Source organism: Balaenoptera borealis (genome assembly GCF_965194805.1).
Source record: "Balaenoptera borealis genome assembly, chromosome: 10".
NCBI lineage: Eukaryota > Metazoa > Chordata > Mammalia > Artiodactyla > Balaenopteridae > Balaenoptera > Balaenoptera borealis.
The window spans coordinates 88802656-88830489 of NC_138874.1; the positions used below are offsets into that span (position 1 = coordinate 88802656).

Consider the following 27834-nt stretch of genomic DNA (forward strand, 5'->3'; position numbering starts at 1 on the left):
GTCCTCTTTGCACATCCCCACCCCACCCTCTTGCCTTTTGCCATTTTTGTCCAGTGTGACATCCTGCAGAAAGCATCTGGCACACAGCATGTTCTTGGTATGATCTTCTCTGCCTTTGCCAGAGGCATTTGGCAAGCCACACCAGATCGTCCATTATAGTGAAGAGCAGCCAGAGTCAAACACACACCTCTGGGCAGTAAGAGAATTCCTAAAAGACATGGACAAGTCAGAGCAGTCAGCTCAGGCTTTATCCTTATATCTGCATTCTCAATGTTTCTGAAGCAATCGTAGTGGTAGACCTCCAGATGCTGAGAGAGCAAGAAATGGTGTCTCATTGTGCTTTCAGTGAGGGCAGCAGCCTCATTTTTGTATGATTTAGTGCCCATGACAATGATGGATTATTAGCATTGCCTAGAAGATGGTGTAGTGGGGCTCCGTCCAAACGTTCCTCAAATGACACTGGCCTTGGGTCTTGATCCCTGCCGCTGTTCCGGTCTTAGAGCCCTCTTACAGTTCCTCAGCATTGTTTTTCTCATCCTTTGTCTGTTCTGAAACTGTCCCTTGTTCATGTTCAATACCTCCATTCCAAGTTTGGAGGGGTCATTAAGTCCTCTTGACCCTCTGCCCCAGTACTACTTAGGGCAGGGCCCGTCTCTTTGGCTCTGGCTGTACAGCTTGTGCTGTCATCATAGAACAGAGGGAAGTCTGTTTGAACAGTATGGCTGCATTTGAAAGGAAATGCAGGAAACTAGCCAGGTTTCATACTGAACAGTATACCTCTGAGGTAGACCTTTGCTCTGTTTTGATTCTTCAAGGCTGAGAATGGCCTTGGGCGGTTAAAAAAAAAAAAGTGATTGTTCCTATCACTTGACTTTGAGGGTGCTTCCCTTTCTGGCAGCATTTTGGCTTCTAAGGGCATTGTTAATGGTAACGTGTAGTCCCGTGTTTATTACCCAGTTTTCTTGTAGTACTCATAATTTCAAGAAGTTACTTTTGTCCTCATTCTAATGCTGTGTACTTGGTGGCTAGTAACTTACACTTTTTGTCGGATAACAGTCAGCCAGATTTATCCTTATAAGTAGATCCAGAGAAGGGATTTTTTTAGCCAAAACTGAAAGCTATGGAGTGCTTCTGCTTCGGCCCTTAGTAGAGAATGTGCTTTTTAGTTGTATTTTTCCAGTAGCTGGAATTGATGTATACTGGCTGGAGGTAAGAAAGAGGACCTGCCCTGACCCAGCATGGACTACTTGAGCTTGTCCAGACGGGAACCAGATCCTTGGTCATATCTACACCGTGCCTTTGCACACTGAGCTGACTGGAGAGCACCCTGTAGCTGCCACTGGCTCCTTTGGTAGATACTTGAGAAGACAGCTAATGCACTCTGTGTGTTGTATGTTGCTTCCTGTATGTTGAACTTCTGAATCCCAGTATCACCTGGAATTTATAGTAAATACATTCCCCTTGAGTTCCAGTGTATTCCTCATGGAGTGGAAGTCTTTGTGGAATAGAAATGAATTAGGCATCTGAATGGTAAGCTGAGGTTCCTAGTACTTCAGTTTCTCTGAGACAAGAATGCCAAGGTGAAAATCATCAGACATTTTTGGTTCTGTCTGGAATTTGGTGGTTGGTATTCTGTTAACATTCCTCATCTAGTTACAAGTCATGCCAGCCGCATCTTCCCATATCCTTCCCTTTCAAGTCAGAGGTGTTACAGCACAACCCTTGTATAGCTTTTTCCAAGAATTAGAACTGGCTGCACCTATCAAATGTGTGATGTGGGCAGCAAGACTGAGACCAGAGCCGGTGGCTGGCTGCCTGGCCTGCTTTTTCTGGCCTTCTTGGAAACTTGGATCCAGCCAGAAGCTGTGGGTAACCTCCCTGCCTGAATCTAGTCATCAGTCACCTCACGCTCCCCCGCCAGCTACACATTCTTTCACAGACCATTGGGTGCATGTGCGAGTATAACGTTGTTACTGTTTGGGAGATGTTTGCTGGATCCAACAGGAAATCAGTCCTTCCCTTGTTTACCTAAACTGCCATGCCAAAGTATAGTGCTCCCTCTGCCCTGATGAAGGAGGTGAGGGAGTTGAGAAGAGGGATGGTAGAGGAGAAGAAGGAAAAGCGCACTTCTTTGTATTCACAGAGGACACCCCAGAGCGGGTCCCTTTTTACTGGCTAAGGAAGGGCAGCTCTCATGTGTGAGGACGGGAGGACTATTGTAATTTTGCCCCATCTACCACCATTCACTCTGGCCTTGCAGTCTTGGTTGTAAAAAGTTTACCATCTTTGGACTTTTCCTTCTTTCCTCCTACTTTTCATCCCTTAACCTTTCCAACCCACGTTTCACCACGGAGCCTAGGGAGGGAATTGCGAAGCAGACTGTAGGCTGATGTCGGAGAGGTGCAGTGGGGCTGTTGTGAGTAATACGTGGGCTCCACACATCTTAGTAACCAGGTCACCAGGAGTGAAAAGGGGTAGAGTTAGGGTGCTGGGAACTGCCAAGAATCACAGCCAGTCTTGTCTTCGTAGCAGTCCATAGTGAGCAACCTTTATTGGCATTAGGGCATCAGATCTGTAAGGGTCATCTCTCAAGTGTGTCTTAGTGGAGACAGGATTAAGAATCATGTCCGGGAAGACCATGGGATTTTATACCACCTGAGCAAGGGCATACCACAGCCACGTCAAGCAGGGATGGTGGCCTTTCCTAGGTTTAGCCCTTAACTAAATTAAATGTTCCCCCTTCTGACCTCTCCGTAGTCTCCTGTCCTCCACTGTACCAGACCTGTCTTCTTTTTCCTGCAGAGATGAGCGGCCTGTTTGACCCATGTTCTTTCCACTGCAAAACTTTATTCAATGCAAAATTCACTCCAGAAGCCTGGGGGGCCCGACCTTTAGGCCATTCCTGAGGCGCACAGTGACCTTGCCTGCCGGGGTTAGGGCAAGTGTTCTTCCCTTGGCAGAGGGCCTGGCAGCAGCTGGGGTCCACAGCGCCCTGGGACTCTCTGTTCGGCCTCCTCTTGCTCCTCTGCGGGAAGGCCATATCTGGCCACTCCTGTGAATCTTGCCCTGTCTCAAGCACTCAGTAACTGGTGGTTTGGGCCCGTCAGGAGATAAGGGGATGCTTGAGGCCTAAGCTTCCAGGGATATTAGAAACACACATATGTGCAGTAGGATAAAGGTAAGGGCACTAAAGAACAGACTCTTAAGAGAGTATGGTAGCTGAATTCTAAATGGGGACATATCAAGCAAGGGACTGAATTCACCAGCTTCTTTGCCAGTTGTGACTTTGATACAAGTTGTGTTGCACAGAGCTCCTAGCAGAGAGCTGACCTCTCCTCCTGTGTATTTTGGTCCTCCTCCAAGACATTGGCAAAGCACCATTTAGATGGGGGCTGGGCCATAGTCCATTCCTAAGGAACTGATAGCTCCTGAACCAGGAACTCTGGGGCAAGATCCAGGAAAGACTGGGTCTCCTATGGGAGAGGAGCTCAGCTGAACAAAGCCTGAAGGCCGTAGTCCAGAGACCAAAGGCCCTCAGGGGACAGACCCAGAGCCATCCTGAGGGAGCAGTGCCATCCTGGTATGGTGATCTTGCCATCAAAAGGCTTCCTGAGCAGGTTCTTGGTGCCCCTTGGCACTGGCCCCTTACCCTCTGAGTTAGGGCTCTGTGAAGGGCATGGCTCCAGTAAGCTGAGGTATCTGGTGTGTGGGCAGCAGCTGGGAGTGCGCAGGGGGGCTTCAGATGAGGTTGTTCCTGAGACGCTCCTGCTCCAGGGAGAGCTCTGTGTTAGCGCGGTATGAGTCCCCTGTGGACCAAAGGAGAACAGGTAAGTAGTCGACCCGACCAGAGTCTCATCCCTTCCCTGACAACTTCACAAACACCAAGACATCCTGCCCAGCTCAGCCTTTCCATCAGGTTAGTCATGGGCACAAACAATCCATTTTATGGAAATAGATGCCAACAGATGCGTAGTTGCAGGGACATCGGGAAGATAGGCTGTTGAATGGAAAGGTTGTGCTGGTTACTCTCCCTTGCCCCCTCCCCAGGTTCCTTCTCTACCCTTCTTGTTCTCTCATGCCCTGGAGACCTGACCCCTAGAGATTGCCTCGCCCTGGCTCCCTCATCTTCTGATTTCTGACTGATGTAGGTCACTGGGAAGAAACAGCACGAGATTAGAGGATGGAAGGAGAGAGGCCGGGGTACTTCTTCCCCTGTTTGTGCAGTGATGGTCTCCCGCCTGTTGCTCCCTCCTCCTCAGTGCTAGCGCTCGCCTGGCTCCAGGACACACTTTGCCCCTTCAGGCCCAAAGTGATAACAACATTCCACTCTTGCTTATCCCTGGATGTCTCAACACTCCTCATCTCCTTAGTCCTACTCACACCTCAGTATAGTCCTCTCGTTAAATAACCTCCTAGTCTCACCTGAGTGTGCCCTGTGTTTCCTGCAAGGACTCTGGAGGGGTCAGAGCTGCGTAGTGTTCTTTCCTTCCTTGCTGCCCTGGACCCCTTGCAGGCTGCCAGCAGCATCACGGAGGCTGCGCCTCCACGCTGGCAGCCTTAGGTTCCAACCCTTGATCGCTCTCACGCTCCTGTCTCACTTAATGGCAGCAGAACCTACTCAGTCTCACGATTTTCAAATCCTTATTCCTCTTCTCACTGTCTTCAATCTGTTGCCAGAGCTATCTTCTGAAAACATAAATCTGATCTTCCTGCCTCCTTGACTGAAATTTGCTGTGGTTCCCAGAAGCCCACGGGATCAAGTCCATTCTCTCGGCAGGAACCACCGTAACCCTCCCTGCAAAGAGCTCTAGTGGGTGTGACTACATAGCCCTATTTTACAAAAGAGAAGACTTCTGAGGAGGAGATTTCCTCACCGTCTTAAAGCCAGAAGGTGGTGGGACTGGATTTGGTGCCCAGTGAAGCCCTCTGAAGCCAAATCCTACGCTCCTTCTCCTCGTCCCCTCTCTGACTTGTGCCTCTCCTTTGCAACCAGCTCAGATGTCCCTTCCTCTGGGAAGCCTCGGCTGGCCTCCAGGTGGTTGCTCAGAGAGCGCTCTGCTTGCTCAGCAGTAGTTCACAGCGGGCTGGGGTACCCAGTAGGGTTGGGGTTATCCATTTGCATGTCTGCTTACCCTACCTGACGCTCAGCTCTGCATTTTACTCCTATTTATGTTCCTAGTGCCTGGCAGTGTTCAGCACAGAGGTAGGTCTTAATAAATGTTTGCTGACTAAACGAACAAGCCTGCTTCACCCTCTGTGTGCAAGGCGCGGTGTGACTGCACACACCCCACAGCAAATACAAGCACTTTAAACTCTAAGATAGAGGAACTGCTACCTTTCTGTACAGGCAAGTGAGGCAACCGCCTCCTTACTCTGCTCCCCACTGGATTGTTGCTTCTTTGCCTGAAACTACCAATCCTGCAAGTGTCCTGAGCCCTGTACTCCATGGTCCACGTCCTGTAAGCAGTGATCAGGGCTGGCTGTAGCGACATGGATCTGGGGGACTTCTACGTTTGCCTGTGAGGCAGTCAGCCTGGGATGGAGGCAACTAAGAAAGACCCTATGAAAGGAAGGGGAAAAATAACAGACTGGCAAGGGGAGATCCTGACATGGCCTGAAGTAACAGAAAAGATTCCAGGACAGATGGGAGACTGAAATTACAATCCAAACAACCTTAAGGACAAAGAGGGATGTAGAAATAGTTATTGGGTGGGGCTGATGCAGCTCGTTCCAGAAATCTATGCACTTCTATGAAGTTGTCAAAGGCAATTCATCTCTGTCCTCTCCCCAGCCTTGTACACACACACTGAAGTCACACACAGGGACACAGGGTCTTCCAGCTCCCCGAGCTCGCACGGCACTGGTCTCACAGTGGCCCGCAGTCACCTGTGTGGCAGTCGTGCAGCCAGACCCGTTGCCCGTCATATTTGCAGCGGCACCGCATCACGTTGTTCGAGAAATCGGACTCTGCCACCTCGAGCTTGGGGTTCACGACCACCTGGAGTGAGAGATGGGCCAGCTGAAAACAGGTGACTTGGCTTCTGAGTTGACAGTGGCTGTGGTATCCTTTACATTTCATGTAGTCTTGCAAACTGTGTTCCTGTTCTTCATTAATCCTTACAGTCACCCCAGGAAGTAGGCATTAAGGTCCTTATTTTATAGATGGGGACTGAGTTGTGACAGTGCCCCTTGTTCACTGAATCAGGACTCAAACCTAGGTCCTGGATTCTGATCCCTTCCCCTATGGTGTAGCTCCTTCAAGCGCCAGACCTGTCAGAGATCCTATTTATGAAGCTCTCTTTCTTCACTTGACCTCAGGGAGCTTTTGGAACATCTGGAAGAAATGGAGCTCCTGTGGGGAATCCCTAAGCCCACTTACCTGGAAGATATAATCCCCAGGGCCCACGTCTGTGATATCCACCCACTGGCAATCAATGTCATGTCGGTAGGTGTCCCAGCAGCCAACGGTCACGCCCTGTTCCCCAAAGTTGGCACATGCGTAGCGCCTCTGCATTCCTGTAATGGAGGGTGCTGACAGTTATTGAGGCTCTGAATAGGTGCTCGGCACCAAGCACCTGCTAGATCTTTCACATCCTTTACCATTTAATCCTCACACCAGCCTTGCCAATTAAATGCAATCAGACTAGGGGCCTGAGCTTCAGCTAAATATCTTGCCTGTCGGAGCCAGAATTCCTACTAAGCATGAATCCAGCACCATAGCAAAGCCCATCTGTGACAGAGATGATTTCTTTGGATGCACTAGTGGAAATTCTTGTTGGCCTAGGAAATGCGATTAGAAGATTCCAGCCCTACTCTGCTAATTCATTTGCCCATCCAACCCTGAGAAGAGCCAGTGTTTTACCATGCCATTTCTAAGGGCGAGGAACTGTGGGTGTGCGAATAGGAATCAGACAGTCCATGCTGAGTCCCAAAGGACTTAGCAGAAGTGAAACAGGTCTGCAACTATTATCCAAAAGAGAAAGCGTTAAGCATTTCAAAAGTGGTACACGGTATGTTGGGAATGCAGAGGAAGTAGAGAGGGTAAGAAATTTCTCTTTTTGAATCGCCTTGAGTGCTGACTGTTGCCAGGCCAGAGTCTCCAGCTGCCTGAGGCTGTTACGCAGGGCGGAGGGGATCCTGAGCCTAAAGGGGCCGAGGAATATAACAGAGGAGGATATTCTGACAGGAAACCACATACCTTTAGGGCAATTTGTGTCCTCTAGACAGAAGCTGGCCTTGTGCCCCTCAGCCACCTTGGAGCCATTGAGAGTGAGTAGGTCATAGTGGGTGAAGACCTCAATGCTGTGGTAGTGCCTGCAGAAGGGGCAGAGCTGTCAGCCTGGCAGCAACAGGAGAGGGTCCTCACAGAGGAGCTGGTAGGGAAGACCGAGGCACTAGGCCCCATCATTACCCAGAGAGGAACGTTACAATAGCAGGGCAGTGCACCCAAGATGAGTGTGACCCATGGCCTACTTTCCTGGCACCCCTGCCAGGCAGCAAGACATAGCTGCCCTCGTCACCTGGGGTCCCACCGGGTGAGGAGAGGTAAAAGCTCCAGGAGACTGCCTGGCCACAAGGCCTGAGGCCTGCAGGTGGAAAGAAGAGACACGTGCAGGGAACAGCCCAGGAGCAGGGTTGCTGAGTGAGGAGGGATGCGTCCTCTGCTCCCTGCCAGCCTGGGCCCAAATTGCTACCATTGTTTCCAATCCAGTTCTAATGACAGCTCTTCATGCTGCGGGGAAAGGTACTTATTATCTCAGCAAGGCCCAAGTCCCAAAGTCACTGCCCGTTCCTCTCAGCTTTCCCCAGCCACGGCTGTGTCCTGAAGGAAAAAACCACCCTTCTCCGTTCTGCCTTTGTCACAGACATCATCTCTCCTTCTTTCTGGGCTGGAGGCTCCTGATAGGAAAGAACGCTCATTGTCTCCTGGCAGCGCCAGCAGCTCTTCCTTGCGGGCCTCGCTTTGCTGCTGCAGAAACCAGCAAGCTTTTTCTGCACAGCCAGCATCCTGGATGGGATGGCTATTTTGGGTCTCCAGGTTTCTAGGAGTTCCCACTTCACCTGGCTTTTAAAGACAAGGCCTCAGGGCCAACAGAAAAATTGTCCAATATCATTCTAACAGAGACCAGCTCTGCTGGCAAGGACTGCTCTGTTGGACACTGTGGTGGAGATGGACATGTGGGTACCTCCTGGGCAGGCGAGGGAGTGATGGAGAGGGCAGGCTAATGCTCCTGGGATTCCTCACTGCCGCCCAGAGGCAAGGCCAGGGAGGCGTCGAGGAAGGAAGGCTCTTTCCCAGAGCACACGCCCCTCCCAGGAAGGCTTGCCCGGAAAAGACCAGACCGGTTGGCTCCCTGGACCCTGGTTTTGTCCCCCTAGAGCCGAGGCCTGAGCAGGCACTAACCTGTGGCACTGGTGCCAAATCCAGCTGTGGCGTCCTGTCTTGGGACGGAAGTCGGCCCGGCCCAGGTTGTGGATCTGTGAGGAGAAGCGCAAGAGGCGCCGGTGTCCGTAGGGCCAGTCCATGCGGTCAGCTGACTGGGAGAGGCAGTTCTCTTCATGGGCACAGTACAGCTGGCTGAGCGGGCGGTCCTCCAGGTAGGCCGTCTCCTGCACTAGCTGGGCGTTCAGCACGAGGTCTGCAGCACCTGGGCACGGTGGAGACCCAGAGGCTAGGAAGGCAGCCGGTTTGGCTCCCTGGCCTAAGGGGACAGCCTTGCCTCCAGACTAAGCTCTTTTGGAGGCGCCGGAAGAGTAGGGCAGTTCAGGAGTCAGGAGATGTGAGTTCTAATAACAGGAAAGATCTATCCCCTTAGCCTAAGCTTGCTGGCTTTGGGGCCAGACTGCCTGGGTTCCTCTCTTGGCTTGATTTTTAGTTACACCATTAACTAGCTCTGTGACTTGCTCAACCTTTTGTCTTTCATTTTCCTCATCTGGATGATGGGGAGAAGAAGAAGAAGAATATTAGTGTGATAGTACCTGTAATGTGCTTAGATCATGGTTGGCCCACGTTAAGCATGCGGTTGATGTAAGCTAGTATTTCTTTTGTAGAATGCGTCTCAGCCCATAAGTGCCTCTGTAGCCTAGCTCTATAGCTTACCCCTCAGTAAGCTCTGCTGACCCCTAGCTTGTTACCTCAGCTCACTCTTTCTCTGGGCCTCAGTTCCCACAATGCGAGGGGCAGAGGGAGAGGGCTGGAGAGCTGGAAGAGTTAAGCTCTGAGCCTGCCCCTGGGTTCTGCCGTTCTGGTGCATTCTGCTGCAGTTCCTAAGCCTGTGCTTCTTCCAAGGTTCCTGTTCTACCCTGGTTGCTATCAGGGGTGTTCACACCAGGGCATCCTGTGCCTTCTCCTCTGAGGCATCGTGGGCATTCTGGTGGGTAAGAATCCAACATGCTAGAGCCTGTGTCTCCATAAGCTGCTCAGTGCCTCTCCCGTTCCCTTCCTGTCACAGGGGCTCTTACCCTCCTCAGAAGCCAGCGTGTTGTCCCTCACTATGTCAGTACAGAAATGAGGAGAGCCACAGCTTTTGCCATGTAACGTCAAGAGAGAAATTTGCCAATTCTCAATGTTTGTTCATGCAAAAACTGGGTTACACTTTAGATTTGGGGCAGAGCTATCATATGGATGAGCCTTGCACTGACGATGGTGAGATGGGAACCCAGGTTTATTTCAGGGGACAGGTGTCGAGGGTGGGAGCTGGTTTGCTGGATGGTGTCTGTACTACCACTAAATGCTCTTGGAATTCCTGAGGCATATTTTGGAGAGAGCTAAGGGTATGCCCACTGACAAACCCCAGAATTCCTGAGGGAAAAGAGTGCTTTCAGAGAGAAGAAGAGAGGGTAAAAGCAAGAAAGAAATGAGAAAAATTACAGAGGAGATATGGGGATGACCACAGAGATGGCAGGTCGGCTGTCTGTGCTCAGCTGTGTGAAGCATCAAATGCATTCAGGAGAAGAGCTGCCACTCCAGGCAGTAGAACAGAGGGGAACAGGTTCCTGGGAGGGGAGAGACGGGGAAGCAGGCCCCAGTGCGCTGGGAGCCTTGATTCTGGAGGCCCAATGGGAAGCCCCATCACCCTGCAGGGGAGGGTGTGCTGTAAGGGCTGGCACTCTTCCAGTTTGCGCTGGACAGAGAGGAAGCCCTAGAGCTCGCTGACAAGAGTTAAGGATGTCTTGGCATTGAAGCCTGGCTGGGAAGAAGGTCAAGTGGCCACTCAGGTTGGTGGCAGCCTGCAGCCTTTGGACTGGATACGGTTATCCCGGCCCAGACCCAGTTGGCAGATGTCAAACAGATACTTCTACCCCAAGAATCTGGGGGTGTGGGGCAGACCGATGCCTCAAAATGGTCTTGACCTAAAGTCTTTTGGGTAAATCCCACAGCTCACCACAGGCCCCATGTGTCCTCACATTTCCATACCCTCTACAACAGTTTTCAAATTCTTTTCTTACTACAGACTGTAGTAAGAAATATATTTAATGTTGTGACACACATAAATAATTCCAAGAGAAAAATATTACCCTTACTAAATGTATCACATCATTGTTTTCTATCCTGTCTTTTTAAACTATTGGTCGTGACGCAAAAATTGGAAAACACTGTTGTGTATCCTTACATTTTCACGTATTCTCTGTTTTAATTCTCACAGTAACTCCATGAGATGGGCAGGGCAGGGTTTGTATCCCCGTGTGGCAGGTGATTTGGCCACACACGTGGTAAATGGCGGAGCTGGTGTTCTGCATCCAGCCCTCCTTCCACTCCCCAACCCTGTTGGCCTTGGAGCTGGGACCAGCACTCAGGGCCCTCCCTGAGGACAGGAGGTGTGGGCTTGCAAAATTCGGGGAGCCCGGGCCGGCCTGTCCCACCGGCCCCTCCCGTTACTCACTGTCTGTGCAGGAGACTCCGGCTGAGAAGTGCCCTGCACCGTGGGAGCAGTGCACCGGCCCGTGCCTCTGACACTGCTGCAAGGCCAGCTCTGTGCCTGAGCAGTGCACCCCGCTCATCACCACTTCTCCGGCCCCCGGCGTCCCCTGCCAGTACCAGGTGTCCTAAGAAAACAGCCAGCATCGCCCAGTCAGGGCTGAGACGTGCTCTTAGAGTCACCTGACTCCCATCTGAGGCTTGGACCCCATCAGACCACCCACACCGGCTGTGCCCAGCCTTGGCCTGAAATCTTTAGTGATGCTACTTTGAACCCCTCTGGTATTAGAAACGTCTTCCATGCATTGAGGCAAAAATCCACTGCTATGGCTTCCACCGCTGGCCCTGTTCCCATCACTCTCCCCAACGGCGGCCCTCAGCTGTTTGAAGAGGATGGTCCTGTTCCCTTCCTGTTCACTCAGGCCTGTCCCATGTCCCCAGCTGTTCTTCATACAACCCTAGATGGTCGGTTGTGCTCGGGGTTGAGCCCAGTTCTCCGGGGTGAAGTATGCCCAGTATTGCCCGGCGGGCCAGTGTGGGCGAAGCTGAAGAGGTTTCTCCATGGCAGCCATGCCCGCAGGCCTCTTGATTTTGTTTCCTTGATAGCTTTTGAATCTATCCACTTGTTTCCCCCGGTCCAAGCCAGCACCATTCTCAGCTGGGCTACTGTAATAGTGTGTTTCTCGGTATTCATGTTAATCTCCACCCCAACTGTTTGCAGAACAGCAAGGAAGAAATCTTTTAAAAATCGGGCTTTGAATGGTCTGACCCGTCTCCTCCTTCACCCTCGCACTTCACACCACTCCCTCTTGATAGCCGCACTCCACCCCGGCCCCTGATTTCCTCAACAGAGTCAGGCGTTCTCCGGCCACAAGGTCTTTGCGTGGGCTCTTTATTCCTCCCCCACCTCATCTGGCTCACTTCTACTCATATTTCCTACAGACACAATTATGTGCCTGTTGTGTGAACGTTTTATGAACGACTGCATCCCTCACTTGACTGTATGTGGTGACGTACCGCCCCGTTAGGCAGGAACTGTGTCCTGTTCACCACAGTATCCCAGCACCCAGCATTATATTGGCGCATAGTTACACTCATAATTAACTGTTGAGTGAATGAATGAAGGGTCAGCAGCTTTAGCACAGGAAGTTTGGGAGCACAGCAAGGACCTACCTTGACAGCATGGTTGGCAAAGCCCAGGCCAAGCTGTCGGCAGGCCACCATGGCTTCGTTGAGGCCCCAGTGGTCGCTGCACACAGCCCCCCAGCGCTGGACCCCGTTCACGTCCACCTGCACCTCCACCACCCCTTCCTCGGGGCTGCGTCCGCCGGCCAAGCGCACCTGCAATGGTCAGGGGTGTGTGAGGGGGCGGGGCCGCCTTAGGAGGGGAGAGCTGAGGGCTGCCGGCCTGGAAACCTGCGGCCCTGGACATGACACTCCCCTTCTCTGGCTTAGTCTCCTCTGTAAAGCGAGGCCGTTTTATCAGATAGTCCCTAATGTCCTTGCCCGCTCGAGAAATCTGACTGAGTGCCTGCACCCGGGGCTCCCACTCTGGTACTTGCCCTCCCGCTACCTGAAATCCTACCACTGATGACAATGTGCCTATTGCCAAGGGCTTTCGTATCTATCGTCCCGTTCACAATGACCCTATGGGACAGCTGACCCCATTTTACAGAAGAGAACCAAGGTCTGAGGCGAGAGACTTGTCCACAGTCCATGTTAGCGTGACCCTTGAACTCTGACCACCCCGCTCAGCCTCCCAGTGCCCCTCCCCGGTGCTGACATCCTGTGGCCCTCTGCCCTAGGCGCCTTCTCTCTCAACTTCACAGGGGACCTGAGAGGGTGGGGCGGGAGAGCCCATGCATCTGAAGATGCATGATATTCTGAAGATGCATGATATTCATGATATTCCCATTGATATTCTGACATCTCTGAAGGCTAGAACCTGGACCTGAGGGGAAGTAGGCCAGGCCAGGGGAGACTCACAGAGGAGAGGGCCTTCCAGGCTGGCTCCAGGCAGGCTCTGGGGCCCAGAGCACTAGCTGCCTCTCATGAACCGCTCCCCACTGGCTCCAAGCAGTGTCCCAGCCTAGCTCGGGGCTCACCTGATCCTGGAAGCCCAAGTTAGGGATGTTGCATCTCACGGCAGCATCATTGTCATGCTGGCAACCATTCTGGGAGCCTTCCAGGGAGGGGCAGTCACTGAGGGTGCGCTCATATCCCCCGCAGCGCACCTCACTCAGGTGGATGGGCCCCAGCGCTGCAGAAGGGAGGGAGAGAGGCCATGGGAGGCTCCAGCTCTGCAGCCCCGCACCTGCGGCTCCCCCTCCACAGAGGGGAGAACCGGCCTGGGCCCTGGCACCCCAGCACCACCAGTGGGTGGACCGGTGGCACATCCAGGCTCTCTCACCCCACCCCAGGCCTCCTCACTCACCTTGGCCCAGCTGGGCCCCAAAGAGGGCCTCCCGAGCAGAGCCGAAGCCGAGCTGACGACACACGACGCTGGCGGAGATGAGGTTCCACCCGTGGTCGCAGACCGTGCCCCACTGGCGGTTCATGAGCACCTCCACCCGGCCCTCGCCCACCTGGGCCCCCGAGCGGAGGCGCACCCTCGTCTCCTGCTGGGAGAAAACCCGGCCTCAGGGAGGGCCGAGGAGGCAGGGGTAGGGGCTACACCCCCGCGAGGGCCCCTTCAGGACAGGCAGAGCCAAGGCCTGGAGTTCTGACTTCCATAGCTATTGCCCTGAATAAGCTGTCTTTCTCGACCTCCCCCTTCCTCGGTGACAAAGAGCGGCCACAGTAATCACAGTAATAACAAATTCCAGCCCTAACAACAGAGCCTTAGGAGTTGGGGTCCCTGGGCTTCACAACCTGCCCCCTGCTCACTAGGCGAGTCCCTTCCTCTTGCCCAGCCTCACTGCTGCTTTGTCCTTTGGGGCTGAACCCAGAGCAACACTTCCCCAGCAGATCCGTGAAATGATTTTAGAGACCCGTGGGGACGTGTGTCAATGAAACGCACAGTGGGCAAGTCATTTCCGTTTTAATGCCCTCCCGCCCACTCCGATTTCATCGAGGAGACCATCTCACGTGGTGCTGCCCTGCCCCAGTGCCTCACCAGCACTTGCTCATTGCTTTTTATAACGAAGGGCCAGGCTCGGGCTCCATACCTTCGGCCCTCAACGGGATGTACTTACAATGTAATTACAGTTTTTATGGTTACCTTCTATTCGTGGCCAGTGATGTCAGCTTTCCATTTATGGTAGGGTTATAAATGTCCCTTTTAAGTAAATCCCAAAGTTCTACGTCCTGCGAGCTGCTCTCCTCCTCCCGGTCTGAACGATGCCCCCTTGACAGGGGTGGTTCTCTGCTCCTCCCCTGCCTCCCCGTCAGTGCCTGCCCGTGGGGCAGGGTCCTGGAGTGGGGCCTGTGCCTCCAGGCCTGCATGGGACCCACCTCTGCCCAGGACTCCTTGCGCCCGGGCTTCGCCTTCAGAGGGCGGAAGCGGGGCCCTGCCACACAGCTGACCACAGCGTGCATGCCCCCCGGGCAGGCCGGCCGCACCTTGCCCTGGGCTGGTGCCACCTGCACCTGGCAGTTGGCCATGTGGGGCTCTGTTCCCAGGCAGTTGACCCGGTGGATCCAGAAGGAATTCTTCTTTGTCAGGCTCTTCAGTCTGGAAGACAAGGGAGACTGAGGGCAGGGGAGGGGTTGAGGGTTGTGCTCAGGACTCAGGGAGCCCAAGGCACTGGGGAGGGGAGAGGGGACTGGAGGGGAGGAGAAGGGAGGGGAAGCAGGCCCTTCATGCCACACCCCTTCGCATCCTCCCCTGAGGGGGCTGCTCCTTACCTAGACTTGGGATCCTTCATCTTCGAATTCCAGACTTTCCTGGATGGGAGCAAACAGGTGGGGAGTCGAGTGGGTGCAGAAGCCCTACCCGCTGTCACCCTGGCTCCCCATAGCTGTCCTTGAGTTTGTACTAGACTCACAGTTTGTAAACTTGTTCATTAATCTTATTTCAATGTTGAGCTTCACCACAGTCCTGAGAGAGTGGCCACCCCACAGATAACGATGATCTCCATTTTACAGGGAAGGAAAGCAGGGCGAGCAAGTTCCCTTGACTAAGCCCAAAGTGGGTGTCTCTTCTGCACCGGGCTGCCCTGGGGCGGGCAGCTCCAAGCTCGCCCTTCCCCCAGTCCAGATGAAGGGCAGCCTTCAGGGAGCAACCGGAGAAAAGGGGCCCTGGGGAAAGTCCTCTGGGGACAGGTGGAAGTTGAAGGCCTTTCTGGTGGGGGCTGCCCCGGCAGAGATACTGAGGCTATAATCAGGGCTGCCCTCCTCAGGGGAGGTAGGCGAGCCAGCCAGGCCCAGATGTGCAATTACCGGGCAGCAGGGAGTCAGCGACCCAGATCCCAGTCATCCTCAAGGATGGGGCCACGTGGCTGGTCTTGGAAACCAGGGTCATCTAAGTCAGAGACACAGGACAGAACAACTAAAAGTGATTGGGGATGGGCAAGGGTAGATGACTCAGATGCTTTGTGGGAGGTTTATCCCTTGATGAGAAACATACGACGTTTTCACTGACAGAGCTGGTAGAACTATGACTCGTCATCATTTACGGGCTGATGCAATCTTGGGACAGTTCTGTCACGTTTCTGACAATATTTTTATGTTTCCTCTCCCAAATGCCACCCCACCCCACGCCTGGCTTGGACGCAACCCAGTCAGAGCCTGGCTTGGATCACAGTTGAGGAAATTCACTGAGACAAAGTTCAGACAGTTCCCTGCGGATTGGATAATTGAGGCCCAGATGCCCTACCAAGGCCCACAGCTCGTTGTTGGCAAAGCTGAGACCAGAGCCCAGGCCATCTGGACTTGTGGGCAGCACTGTATCTTTACTTTACTAGTTAGGTCTAATTTTTTAATCAGCGACACAATTTTACATTTATTTACATTTCATTTGGGGAGTATTCTGTACTATAGTCAATTCTTTTTATCTGATTGGCCAGGACGATGTGTATTTTCTGATTGTTTCTAGAAATTTCCCGGGGTCTCCAAGTTCATCCTCACTCTTGTCTTAATTACTGAGGGATCCATAACCCAGGAAATCCAGGCACATTGCTCCACTGGGCCTGTTTCCCTCCCAATCCCAGCACCCACTGAATGTCCCCCCACAGACACTACTCCTGCCAATCTCACTGCAGTCTGCAAGGTCCCACGTCACACACAGACACGTGCACGCGCGCGCGCGCACACACACACTCAGCCGCTTCCACGACCCCGCCTTCCGCGCGGCCCTCCAGCCAGCCGTCCTCCTACCTGTAGTAGTGGCTGACGACAGGCGCCTCGCTGGGGAAGCCCAGCATCCCGCACACCACCCTGCTGTTGTTCCTGGTCCAGCCCTGGTCACACACCTGCCGCCAGTGGCCCTCGTACTTCACCTCCACAGCTCCCTCGGTCACCAGGCTCTGCCTCTTGGCGCTGGCAAGGATGGGCTTGAGCCGCACCTCCTCCAGCCGCCGGCCCTGTGGGATGCGTGGTCACCGTGGGCCCCAGGATTCCTGCCCCTGCTGAGCCCGCTGCAGGTCTTCACGTGGGAAAGCTGGGGCTCGGAGCACTTAGAGATCACCCCACCCAGCGCCCTCATTGGACGGGCCAGGAAACGGAGGCCACGTGGCTCCGTCCTTGGGGATGATGGGGAGGCATTTGCCGAAGGCCACACAGTGAGTAGGAGGCAGAAGCTTGGTTTGTTTAGGGTCCTTTTTCCTCAACTCCAGAGAGAACCAAGCAGATCCATGCTCTCCTGGGATCAGGATGGGAGCCCTTGGAGTCTGGGGGGCTTCCACCAGGCACAAGGGGGCCTTCTTCACGCCACCCTGGGGAGGGCAGAGGACGGGCACAGACCAGCTGCCTGAGACCACCAGCAGGATCCTTTGGCCCATGAGACCCCCTCCCTAATCCTGGATGACTCGGACCAGTGCGAAGCCCCCTGTCATGGCCCGCCACATTCAGTGGGCCACGGCCAGCTGTCCTCAGGCTGAGGCTGTCTGGCAGCGGAGGGTAGAGTCAGAGACCTGCCCTGCCTGCTCCTGCTGTTTGGCTTGCGCTGTTTTTAGCTTGGAGCTGTCTCAGCCAGGAAGAGACAGCAACTGTGGCCGGGACTTGTGGGTGAGGCAACCCCTGCCCGCTGCTGCCTCCCTCATGGGGAGCAGCTTCAGTGATTCCCGGCAGGCCCAGCCTCTGATTCCCTGCCCGCCCTTTCTCAAGCTGGGGCCCTCTACCCATGCACCTGCTCCAGGCCACAAGCAGGCCTCAGAGCCCCAGGGACGCTTCTCAGCCCGCGCTCTGCTCCCCTTCCCCTCCCTCCTCCTCCAGGCTCACCACCTGGAGGCCCTCTGTCCCCTGACCCCCTCCTCAGCTCAAGCCAGGGCCTGAACGGCCTCCTCACCTGGGGCCCAAGGGCATTGGAGACCCTCTCAGAAAGGTAGCCACGCTGGCGCTGCGGGTGGCACACCACCCCGACGTCCTCCGAGTGGCTGCAGTCACTGACGCCCCAGCCATTAGACCTGCACTGGTCCAGGGAGCTCTCTGTGCCCACACAGTGAACGTTGTCCAGCCAGATGGGTCCTGTGTGGGAGGGGACGAGTGATGCTCAGGGACAGGCACAGAGAGGCAAGTCACGGGCTCTACCTCCTGGATAGGACCCCACCGTTATCAACTTTCCTCTTCCAAAGCCTGAGTAGAAAATGGGGGTGGAGAGAGGAGTTGGTTCTCCTGGGAGCTTGGTATCTACATCCCTGCCTAGTGTCTCCTCTTGGCCTCAGGTCCCATAGAATCTGCTTTTGGAAAATGCCAGGTAGGTCTGTTAATTAGGTCTACCTGTTCCCTCATTCATCCATCTAGTCATTCACTCAACAGCATTTGCTGAGCACCTATTGTGTGTGATTGCTATATTCAAGGAACTGAGAGTCGAGTGGTAGTGATGGTGGCGATGGTGGTGGCCTCACTGCAAGTGAGAATGGGAGGGTAGGACAGGTCATTTGCAGCTGGAGCACTCAGGAAATGCCTCACAGAGGTGGTCATTTGAGCTGGGTATTAAAGGACTGGTGGGAACGTGATAGGTTCTGTTGGGGCCTCAGGGAGCCCAGCCCCTGAGAGAAGCCTGCTACCATCTCCTCGTCATCCTGCAGGGCAGCACCAGTCACTCACCCTCCCCTGGGCCATACTTGGCGCTGTGGGCCCAGGTCAAGGCGGCTTCAAAGCCCAGCTGGCGGCAGGCCACTGTGGCCTCCTGAAGCGCAAAGTCGTCATCACACACGGTGCCCCACTGGCCCTGGTGCAGCACCTCCAGGCGGCCCTCCTCCGGCCTGCTCCCTGGGCCCACCAGCCGTAGCTTCATGGTGCTCAGTGACTGCGGCCTGCTGGGCGGGATCTGGCCCAGCATCAGGAGCAGCAGGGGCAGGGGGAAGGCAGCTGGTAGGGACCACATAGTGGTGACTTCAAGGGCTGCTGGGGTCAAGGCACCTGGGAACGAGTAAATGTGACAATGATCACCACGTGTACCCCTGACCTCGGGTCTCTTCTGCTAGCAGAGACAAAGAGTAGCACAGGTCCCCCCGAGTGTGTGTGTGTGTGTGTGTTTGTGGTGGCATGGATTGAGTCTGGGCTCTGAGATTAGTCGATCTGGTTCAAACCCACCATTCCTTGGCCATATGACCTGGAGGAAGTTTAAGTTTAGCCTTCCTGAGTCTCAGTCTCCTCATCTGTAAAGTGGGGGTAGTAATCCTTATCTCCCAGTGTTGCTGTGAGTGTTGAATAAAGTATGGATGTAAAGTGTCTACGTAAAGTGCTTATCACGAGCTTACCACATGGTAAGTGCTCAATGAACAGCTGTTTTTGATGTCATCTTATATGTAGAAGGTGGGGGTGCCTACACTTTGAGTCCTGGGGAGCCCCCAGGGACTAGACGGTCCGAACTGGAGGAGATAGATGATATTTGGATCAACTTCCTGACTCTAGAAATAAGGAATTGGGATCTAGAGAGTTTAAGAGACTTGCCCAAGCCACACAGCAAGCTCCACCTCTAGGTCCACCTCCATGCATAATTTGTACATTGAGTCAACAAACATTTTTGGAATATTTGCTTCAGGCCAACTATTAGGCCAGGTGCTGGGAGGGACACAGAAGTGAACACGTCAGACACTACTCTCTGCCCTCATGAAGCTCAGAGATGAGGAATCAGAGAAGGGACACTTAACCAGGGCCTTGTTGGATGAATAAGAGTTCTCTTGGGTGGGAAAGGGGAATTCCAGGTAGAGAGAACAGGATGAGGAAAGAAGGAAACAGGGAAAGAGGTGAGTTTGTGCAAGAGCAGGGAGTGCCCTTTCTTAACCCTGTACTGCAGTATTGGGGGCTTGGAGGGGACTGAGGTGGAGGGACAGGCTGGGGCCAGATAATCAAGGGCCTTGTGCACCATGCAGAGGGTTTGCCCTTCATCCTGTAGGAAGTAAAGGGCCCTGGAAGGGTTTTAGGCAGTGACCATACACAGGAGAGGGCTCCCATCTCCAGGAAGCTGTCGTCATATGCTCTCTGGGTCCTTACAGGGGACGAGTTGGGGGCTGGTCCTCTCCCCCTCATACATTAGCAGCCTTGCTCCTAGCAGCAGGGTTGGGAAGAGCACAGAGGACAGTCACCCCTGGTTAGAGCTGTTAGAGTATCTGCAGCCACCAGTGCTGAAGCTCCTCCACGGCCAGCTCTACTGCTGATGGGAAGCTGAGGCTGGCCCAGAAGAGTGGATGGAAAAAGTTTGGGTCCTTGGCTTCCTCTTCGGTGCTTGAGTCTTAAAAGGGCTCATTCTGGGGAGACCCCCCCTTTCTCCCATGGCCACTGCTATTCTTGGGGGGATTCCTTAGCTGGTCAGTCTCAGTAGGGAGTGTCTTACAGGGCCCCCTGCCATTCCCTTCCCCACAAGCTGGTTTCTGGCTGAGGATCGGTCCTTATTCCTGGCCGCACCCAGTCCCACCCCCTTCAGCTACCAATCCGCCTGCTTTGGTGAGCCCAGGGCTGCGGGCAGTAGGCTCCTAGAAGTGCACATGAGGAGCTCAGGAATGAAGCTCCACGGGAACAGACACTTTGTATTGTGCCCCCAGTGCCCAGAGTAGTGCCCGTAAATATCTGCAGATGCGTGGATGCAAGGTGGCATAGCACTGCACCTAAACGTACAGACTGGGGGTCAGGCTGCCTGAGTTCACATCCCGCCTCCACCAATTGGTTTCTGGGTGGTCTTGGGCAAGTGATTTAGTTTCTCAATCTCAAGTGATTTTGTTTTCTCATAGAGTTTATCCCCTCTATAAAATGGGGGTAAGATTCTCGTGAAGATCAAATGAATGAATACGCATTAAGCCCTTAGAAGAGCAAGCTCTCATCTGACAGCTATTATTAACAGCAACTGAAACAGCTACTACGGAACCATTGGTCTAGGTTGGTCCCAGCCTCTCTTTGGATAAAGAAGGAATGGAGGCCACGTTCCCAACTCAACATCAAGTCCCCAGTACTGCCACCCTTCTTTGCCACACTTCCTTCTCAGACTTAAGCACTGTTTTCTTCATGTCCCTCCCCACTCAGGAGCCGGTGGGGGCTCCCTGCCGGCTGTCACCACACGCAGAGTGCTCTCTGCTGCTTGGGATGTCCCCCTTCCCTCCTCCCCGCACCCCTAAAGAGGAGGTGGACAGCTAGGGACTGAGCCAACCCAAAGTCACTGTGGGTAGAGACCTCCCCCAGATGACAAGAGAGGATAGAAAGATTGGGCTCAGGGCCCACCAGCTGTTAGGACCCAGGGGTCACACTGGGTCTGGGCTGAGAGATGACCCCGCTCCCTGTCAGCAGGAGTCAGGATGCTCCTCATTCTGCCACCAAATTATGTGACATGATTCAGATGCTTTCTTCTGAGACTCAGGTGCAACACCTCTAAAATGAGGGGGTGGCACTGGAGGTCCCCCATCTATGATATGCTTTGATGGGCCAGGGGGTGGGCTGGGCAGGTCAGTTGTGTAGCTGTGGATGACATCCCCAGAGCACTGTGGCGGTCTTATTAGAGGCTGTGGACACTCCTGGGCCTACAGGCTCCCTCCCCTCCAAGGGGCCTCCGTGGGGACAGGGGTGGCCTTCTGCTGAAGGATCCTGGTGCTAGATCAGCTCCCTTCTATGAATGCCGCCCAGGAGGTGGATGGGCGGTAGCAGGAACCGAGTCACATGTAGGGAGAGCCCTCTTCCCAGCCTTCCTGCCCACTGCACGTCCCTCTGCAGCTTTCGCTCACATCACACTTGTCTTCTCACGTTCCCCAAACACATCCTTCAGTTCCCAGCCTCCAAGCACTTGCTCTCACTGCTCCTTCTACTTGGGGTACCCCTTCCCTCAATCTCAGATTGTTAAATTCCTACACATCTTTCCACACCCAGCTCAAATGCCACCCCCTCCATTAAGTCCCCCGCCCAGACCCCCACCTTCCTAGCACTTGGTGTCTTTGCTTCCTGTCTCCACAACCCAGTGGAGTGTCTCCCATAACTGTTCCCCCAGAGCTGAGCGCAGAAAAGAGGACCAGGCTGAGAAGCCTCCCTCAGAGAAGGAAACAGCCTCAAAAGTGGATCTTTTCCAAAGTGAAGGAGAAAGGGATAGAGTGAGGCTGAGGAGGAGGGCAGGTTAATAATAAGTTTATTATACATTTAAAAATATTTATTGAATACTTATGTCCACTTTACAGTTGAGGAGACGAGGTCCGGAGAAGCTAAGTAACTTGCCCAGCCAGGATTCAAGCCCAGGCAGCCTGGTTCCAGCGCCAGGCTCCCAGTCAGGAGAGAGATGGACACGGGAGGAGGGGAAGATGGAAGGCAGGCAGGGAGATGAATGAAATTCCACCCTGTTGCTGGTTGATTTATGACCCAGCCGTGGTGTGAGGGCATTGGGCTGGATGCCAGCGCTGAGTGCAACCAAGTGACAGATCTAGGATCCTGCCAGCTTGGAGGAGAGAGGCACCTGATCCAGGTGCTGCCAAGGGACTCTGGCACCTGGCTTGACCTGGCCTTGCTAGAGAGGCTGGAAGTGCCCAAGGGTATTCAGGAGAGAGCGCTGGGGTGCTGTCCTGGTGGGAACCAGGCTCGGGAATCACTGGAAGCCTCTTCTCTCTAGCTCTTTGAGGTGGGGGTGGGGTTTCCCCTCTCAGCCCTGATCGCCTCCCTGGGACCACTGATTGTGGTGACCTGACACAGTGCCGGCAAATGTCCACCTGTCCGGGCACAAGACATGTAGAGTTTGAAGGCCTCTGCCCACCCTCCATCTCTGTTCCCAGTCTCCCCCCGGCCCCCAGCATACTCAGCTTTGGTCTGTTTTTTCAGAGACCCCGGCTCCACCCTGCCTCTTTGTCCCCTGTCACAGGAATGACGCCTGAACCCACCTGCCCCTTCCCCTGCCTCCCCCTCCCCTCCCCCAGGAGAGGCCAGAGAAATGGCTACACTACACGCAGCGTGTCCACAAACAAGACACGCAGGCACCCCGAGGCCACGACGCACCACCCTGGGCGGGCATGGGGCCAAGCTCCCCAACTCGGTCACTTCCATTGGCAGCAGGTTGGTGAGCGACTAGGAGTCTAGGCTAACTGTTCATGGGACCCCCATCCCTGCCACTCCCGGCCTTCAGGAACCCTCAGAGACTTGCTGACCCCCAGAGAGACAAAAGTCGGACAGACAGGACAGCGAGAGACAGACCTGGCCAGGGGCCAGGCAGGGGCTCACCAGCTGGAGTGCGACGTTGCGGGGCTGGGGCCGGGGCTCCGCGGCCGGGCAGCGCTAACGGGCCTCCTGGGGCACCCTGGGGCCCTTTTATCCAGCTGCGGCCCGCGGGCGTCCGCACCCCGCCCCGCCCTCCGGCCGCCGAGGAGGTCCGCAGGCCCCGCCCCCGGGCGGACCTGGACTCTGCGGGCGCCCCGCCCTGTCCGCCCCTCGGAGGGCCCGGCGCCCCCGTCCCCGGCACGCGGCCCGGGGCGGCCCGGCGCCCACCCGCAGCCCGCCGGCCCGGGAAGTCCCGGGGTCGCGGCAGCTGTTTTCCGTGGAAGAAACTGGCGCGCTGCAGCAGGAGGGACTGTGTGGGAGGATCGGCGTTCCCGGGAAAGGACGGCGGCTCGGCGCCAGCGGGCTGCGTTTGCCCGAGTGCCGCTGTGGCCTCGTGAGTCCCTGTCGGAGGCGCAGCTTCCTCTTCTGCAAAGCCAGGTGGTATGGCCACCCCCAGAGTTGTCCTGGGGATTACATTCAGTGGGTCCCTAAGGCGCGCAGTGCCCTTCACGTGGTAGCGCCTCACTGTCCCACCGGCTTGGTTACTTAGGACAACGCAGGCTCCCTTCGGCGGGGGCGGGCAGGGGGGTGAGGGGGCTCTGTTCAGATGAGTTCGGGATGGTGGGGTGTAGGTGTGCTGTCTTTGGGGTAACAGGCGGTCCTCTCCATAGCCCTGGTCCCTCGAAGTTTATTGAGTACTGCGGGGGCATGAGGCCCCTTGTACAGTTGGGAATACTGAGCCCCAAGAGACACGACTTGCTCCCCAATGTAATAAACCGTAATGGAGCAAGCTGAAATTCTCCACTACAACCCCTTACAGAGCTGAATGAGGCAGCCCTGGCCCTTGACAGGCTCGTAGGCGGAGAGTGTATGTGGAGGGTGGGGTGCGGGGAGATGGTGGAATAAGACAAAAGTAGGAGGGGCTGACAGAGGGGAGTCTCATCAGTTTTGGGGGGCACCCAGACTCCTGAATCCCAGCCTGGTTCGTCCAGATTCTTTCCCCGAGTCCTGGTTCCTCCCAGTTCCTCAGTGCCCGGGTCTGTAAAATGGTCAGAGTTCCAGCCTCCCAGCTTCCTCCCTAGGCCCAGATCAGTGCAGTCTGATTCCCCCTCTTCCCCCCACCTTGCCTGACTGTCTTCCAAAGGCTCCTTCATTCAGCGCATCTTTGATTTTCTCCTACTTGCTGGACAGGGGGCGGATGGGAGGGGCTTCCTGGTTGGTCCCGGAGGCAGACGCACATAAGCAAACATCACTGTAAGGCAGAATGTGATAAGGGCTAGGGTAGCACGGTAGACCTTTTTGATTCCTGGGTGACAGCCAGGTCACACTGACCTGGCCACTGGAGGACTAGTGTTCACCCCTGGCCGCCCATGTCCCAGATGTCCCCCCAGTGCCCTGCCCCACCCCAGCTGGGCCCAAAGAGGACCCTGTGATGAATCAACAGCAAAGAATGCTTCCAGCCTTGGTCAGTGGCAGCAGTAGTGGCCCAGCCCCTCCCCCAGGGACAATGAGCCAGCTGTGGGCTGGGGTGCCAGGTATGCCTCGGCCCCCTCCCCATGCCCAGCCACCTCTCATGCTGAGCCAGGAACAACACGGGAAGCTCGAAAAACATGGGCTCCATCTGCTGCCCATCACCCGCCCAGGCCTGGCCGCCCAGAACTAAAAATACCCTGGAGGCCAGGGGCTGGCCTGGGCTAGAGCCCAGGGAGTGAACGGATGCTGCCCAGAAGTCCTTTAACCTTCGAGTCTCTGGGCAGAGGCTGAGGCTGGGGAGCAGTGGAAGGAGGGACTTCCCAGGGGTCACTGTGAGCCCCCTGCTTCAGAAGTGAGGGGCTCGGGTCCCAGGCCCAGCTCCATCACTTACTAGCGGTGGGATTTTCTCAGCTGAGTGGCCATCTCCTCATCCTTAAATGCTGTTGCTCTGGGGGTCAAATGGGACAATTCAGTTCATCTCAATAAGCTTTGACTTGATGGAGACTGTCCGCTTCCTCCTTCGTGCCTGACTGTGCTCACAGCCTCAGCTGCCGCCGAGACCCTCTGCTGCACTCTTGATATACAGGTCTGTGTCCACCTCGACTCTGGGGCTCCCCTTGAGCTTCTTATTTATCTCTAAACGCAGTTTCTATCACAGGGCTTAGCACCCATAGCAAGTGTTCAATAAGTGCTGATGGATTGAATAAATGGGCTGCTTTGTGCTTTTTGAGCCAGACCTGGTGGAGAAGCAGACAAGCTGGATGTGAGATCCCTGTCCTCAAGGAATTTGCAGAGTGGTGAGGGAGACAGACCCACAGTCAACCAAACAGATGAGGCATCAACGTCATCATCATAACAGCTTGCAGGTGTGGAGCCGTTGTTCTATGTATCATCTTATTTAATCTTAAAATCCCTGTGGACAATACTTTCATTACCCTCCTTTTACGAATGATGAACTTGGGGCACAGAGAGGTTAAGTGAGTTGGCCAAAGTCACACAGCTCCTATTGGCAGAGGGTAGCAAGTGGTAGATTGGAGCCTAAGCACAGGGCTGTGAGGTTACAGAGGAGGGACGTCTGAGGATTGAAGGCTTCATGGAAGAAGAGCCTTGAAGGATGGATATGATTCACTAGCTAGAGAGGTGGGAAAGTGGGGTGGTCATGAATAAAGCTTTGGAAGTCATGGAGCACTTTACAGATGTCAGGAATTTCCCATGTCCCCTCACCCCTCACCCAGTCCCGCAGGGCCCCAGGTGTAAGCATTGCCATCTGCCCGCCCCTCTGAGTGAGGAGCTGAGAGATTAAACAGTAGCTAACACGAATCCCTTCCCCATGGGGTGTTCCTCACCCCTGCCCAAAGCAGAGCCTGGCCTTTCCTCCCAAGTGGGAAGGCCCGAATCTCCTGCACAAAGCTGTGACCTCGGACATTGCCAGCAGCCCCCGGGGAGACCCTGGCTAGAGTACCCAGTGCCATGCCCGCTGGGCAGAACTTCCTCCTCAGCAGACTTTGGGACTCAGCCCCACCTCCTTTGAGACTCAGTATGGAGGAAATTGCACATCTTGGGAATTGGGGACCTGAATTCTAGTTCTGACTGACTGAGCCATGTGGCGTCAGGCAAGCCATTTTGCTGAGGCCAGTGTACGGCCTCCAGCATCCATTGGTCCTGCCTTTGCACTCCTGCGCTCTGACATCCCAGGGCCAAACTGCTCTCCTCTCTTCCCTGCATCTCGGCTGACCCTGACCAGTAAATCCTGCGCAGATGGACCTTCCTAATGTGTGGTCATGCCCTAGCTCAAGAATCTTCCGTGGCTCACTGTTGCCCACAGGGTACAGTGACTCCACTGTTGCTCCTCCTGTTCCCTCTCCTCCTTTCTCCCCCGACTTCATTTTCCACCTTCTACCTGTTCTTCAGGCCTAACTCCAATTCTAACTCCTTCACGAATTCGTCCATGAAACCTTGCATAAATGGTCTCAAAATATAAGGTGCTGGCCGAGTCACGGAGCTGAACCAGACACAGTCTCTGCCCACCGCCTAGTGGGAGAGATGATTCGAAGACACAGCAGTGGTGGAGAGCAGACCGTGATAACACAAAGCAGGACAGACGGAGGAGGAGAGACCATTTCAACAGAGGACAGGTTTTCCCTTTGCTGAGAGCTGTTTATTAGGCTTGTGTTTAGAGTGGGGTTTGGGGAGTGGGAGCTGAGGGGACCTTAAGAAATCTTGCGGATGGGGGAGTGAGGAGGTGGACCTAGCCAGGCTGGAGAGGCTCACCAAGGAGATGGGCCCTGGGGAGACAGGAGCGAGGGGTCATCTGGGTAAGGGGAGGACATGTGAGGGAAGAGCTGCTTCAGTGGAAACGTTAGCAAGCTTTGCTTTGTGATATGTAATGTCATCTTCCTCCCTGTTCCTCTGAAAACTTCCGAAAAATCTGTTACTCAGTAACATTTGCAGGGCTTGGGCATGAGTCAAAGGGGGCCTCATACCGTATGTCCACGTATCTAAGAGTTAAAAATCAAACTCACTCACTGTCAAATAAAACATGGTCTGTCCTCCTGCCTTGACAGATACACCTTTGGAAAGCCCTGGAAAGGCCAGGTGTGAATCCAGAACTTTCTACTTCTTGGAGTTCTGTGTCAAACATGTCATTACAAGGAGTATCTACCCCTGGCCCTGAGCCCCGGCGTGGCCCCCCTGCCTCCCTCTCCCACCCTCTGCTCCATCCCACACAGCAAGGGTCCTTCTGCTGTGACAGAAACATGAGCACACCAGGCCCTGTCCAGACCTCTGCAGCAGTGGCCCTTTGGCCCTCTGAGCCTGGGTGCACAGCCTGGAGGTGCAGTCTACCCTCAGGAGGAAGGGCTGGGAGCTGGCTCGGGCCTCTTGGGCAAGAATTCCCTGAGCATGGGTTTAGAAATTGGGTGTGGGCTCCAGTGGGCACATCCCCTTGGCCCTGTGAGCGCCACGTCCTCTGGGGGTCCATGATTGGCCAAGGGCCACAGTGATGCCCCCTGAAGCAGGGAGTCCATGCCCAGTCTAAGGACAGTCTTGGCGTCGGGGAGGAGGTGCCATGAGGAGGCGGGGATGTGGCTTCGAGGTGGGCTCTGAGGCTGCGGATGGGGTATCAAGTCACTCAAGTTCTGCTTAGAAAGCCTCGGGCCAGGCTTCCCTGGTGGCGCAGTGGTTAAGAATCCGCCTGCCAATGCAGGGGACATGGGTTCGAGCCCTGGTCCAGGAAGATCCCACATGCCTCAGAGCAACTAAGCCTGTGCGCCACAACTACTGAGCCTGTGCTCTAGAGCCCGTGAGCCACAACTACTGAGCCCACGTGCCACAACTACTGAGCCTGCGCGTCTGGAGCCTGTGCTCCACAACAAGAGAGGCGGCGACAGTGAGAGGCCTGCGCACCATGATGAAGAGTGGTCCCCGCTCGCCGCAACTAGAGAAAGCCCTCGCACAGCAACGAAGACCCAACACAGCCATAAATAAATAAATAAATAGATAGATAGATAGATAGATAGATAGATAGATAGATAGATAGATAGATAGATAGAAAGCAAGCCTCGGGCCATCCAGCCCCAGAGCCAGGTGTGGGCCCCCGCAGGTATGGGGCCATGGAAGCTTTC

General features: G+C 54.7%; 1 protein-coding gene and 1 long non-coding RNA gene across 5 annotated transcripts; one reads left to right on the forward strand and one right to left on the reverse strand.

Annotated features, from left to right (window-relative positions):
* Positions 1-2517: 2517 nt before the first annotated feature.
* Positions 2518-23051, reverse strand: LOXL4 (lysyl oxidase like 4). Of its 4 annotated transcripts, none has more exons than XM_082408092.1 (15): positions 22676-23051; positions 18125-18439; positions 17364-17542; positions 16235-16440; positions 14765-14803; positions 14372-14591; positions 13353-13536; positions 13024-13178; positions 12092-12259; positions 10884-11046; positions 8405-8648; positions 7199-7314; positions 6380-6516; positions 5887-5998; positions 2518-3806 (listed from the first exon to the last, which is right to left on the reverse strand). In XM_082408092.1, the coding sequence occupies exons 2-15, from the start codon at positions 18402-18404 to the stop codon at positions 3739-3741; spliced, it is 2271 nt and encodes a 756-aa protein (XP_082264218.1). In that variant the 5' UTR covers positions 18405-18439; positions 22676-23051; the 3' UTR covers positions 2518-3738. The 4 variants fall into 4 exon arrangements, with proteins under 4 accessions (XP_082264218.1, XP_082264217.1, XP_082264215.1 ...); XM_082408091.1 differs by having other exon boundaries at positions 22703-22831; XM_082408089.1 differs by having other exon boundaries at positions 13353-13539; positions 22703-22831.
* Positions 23045-27750, forward strand: LOC309636101. The gene is made up of 3 exons (XR_014249229.1): positions 23045-23176; positions 24947-25077; positions 26123-27750. It is a non-coding gene; the product is annotated as an uncharacterized lncRNA (long non-coding RNA).
* The last annotated feature ends 84 nt before the right edge of the window (positions 27751-27834 follow it).

Bases quoted from the DNA above. Each gene is read 5' to 3' on its own strand.
- LOXL4 (XM_082408089.1), bottom strand. From the start codon at position 18,404: ATGTGGTCCCTACCAGCTGCCTTCCCCCTGCCCCTGCTGCTCCTGATG. The intron at 16,441-17,363 runs GTGAGGAGGCCG...CGCATCCCACAG, and splicing joins CCAATGCCCTTGGGCCCCAG to GGCCGGCGGCTGGAGGAGGT. The intron at 8,649-10,883 runs GTGAGTAACGGG...CACCGTGCCCAG, and splicing joins CGGAGTCTCCTGCACAGACA to GTGCTGCAGACCTCGTGCTG.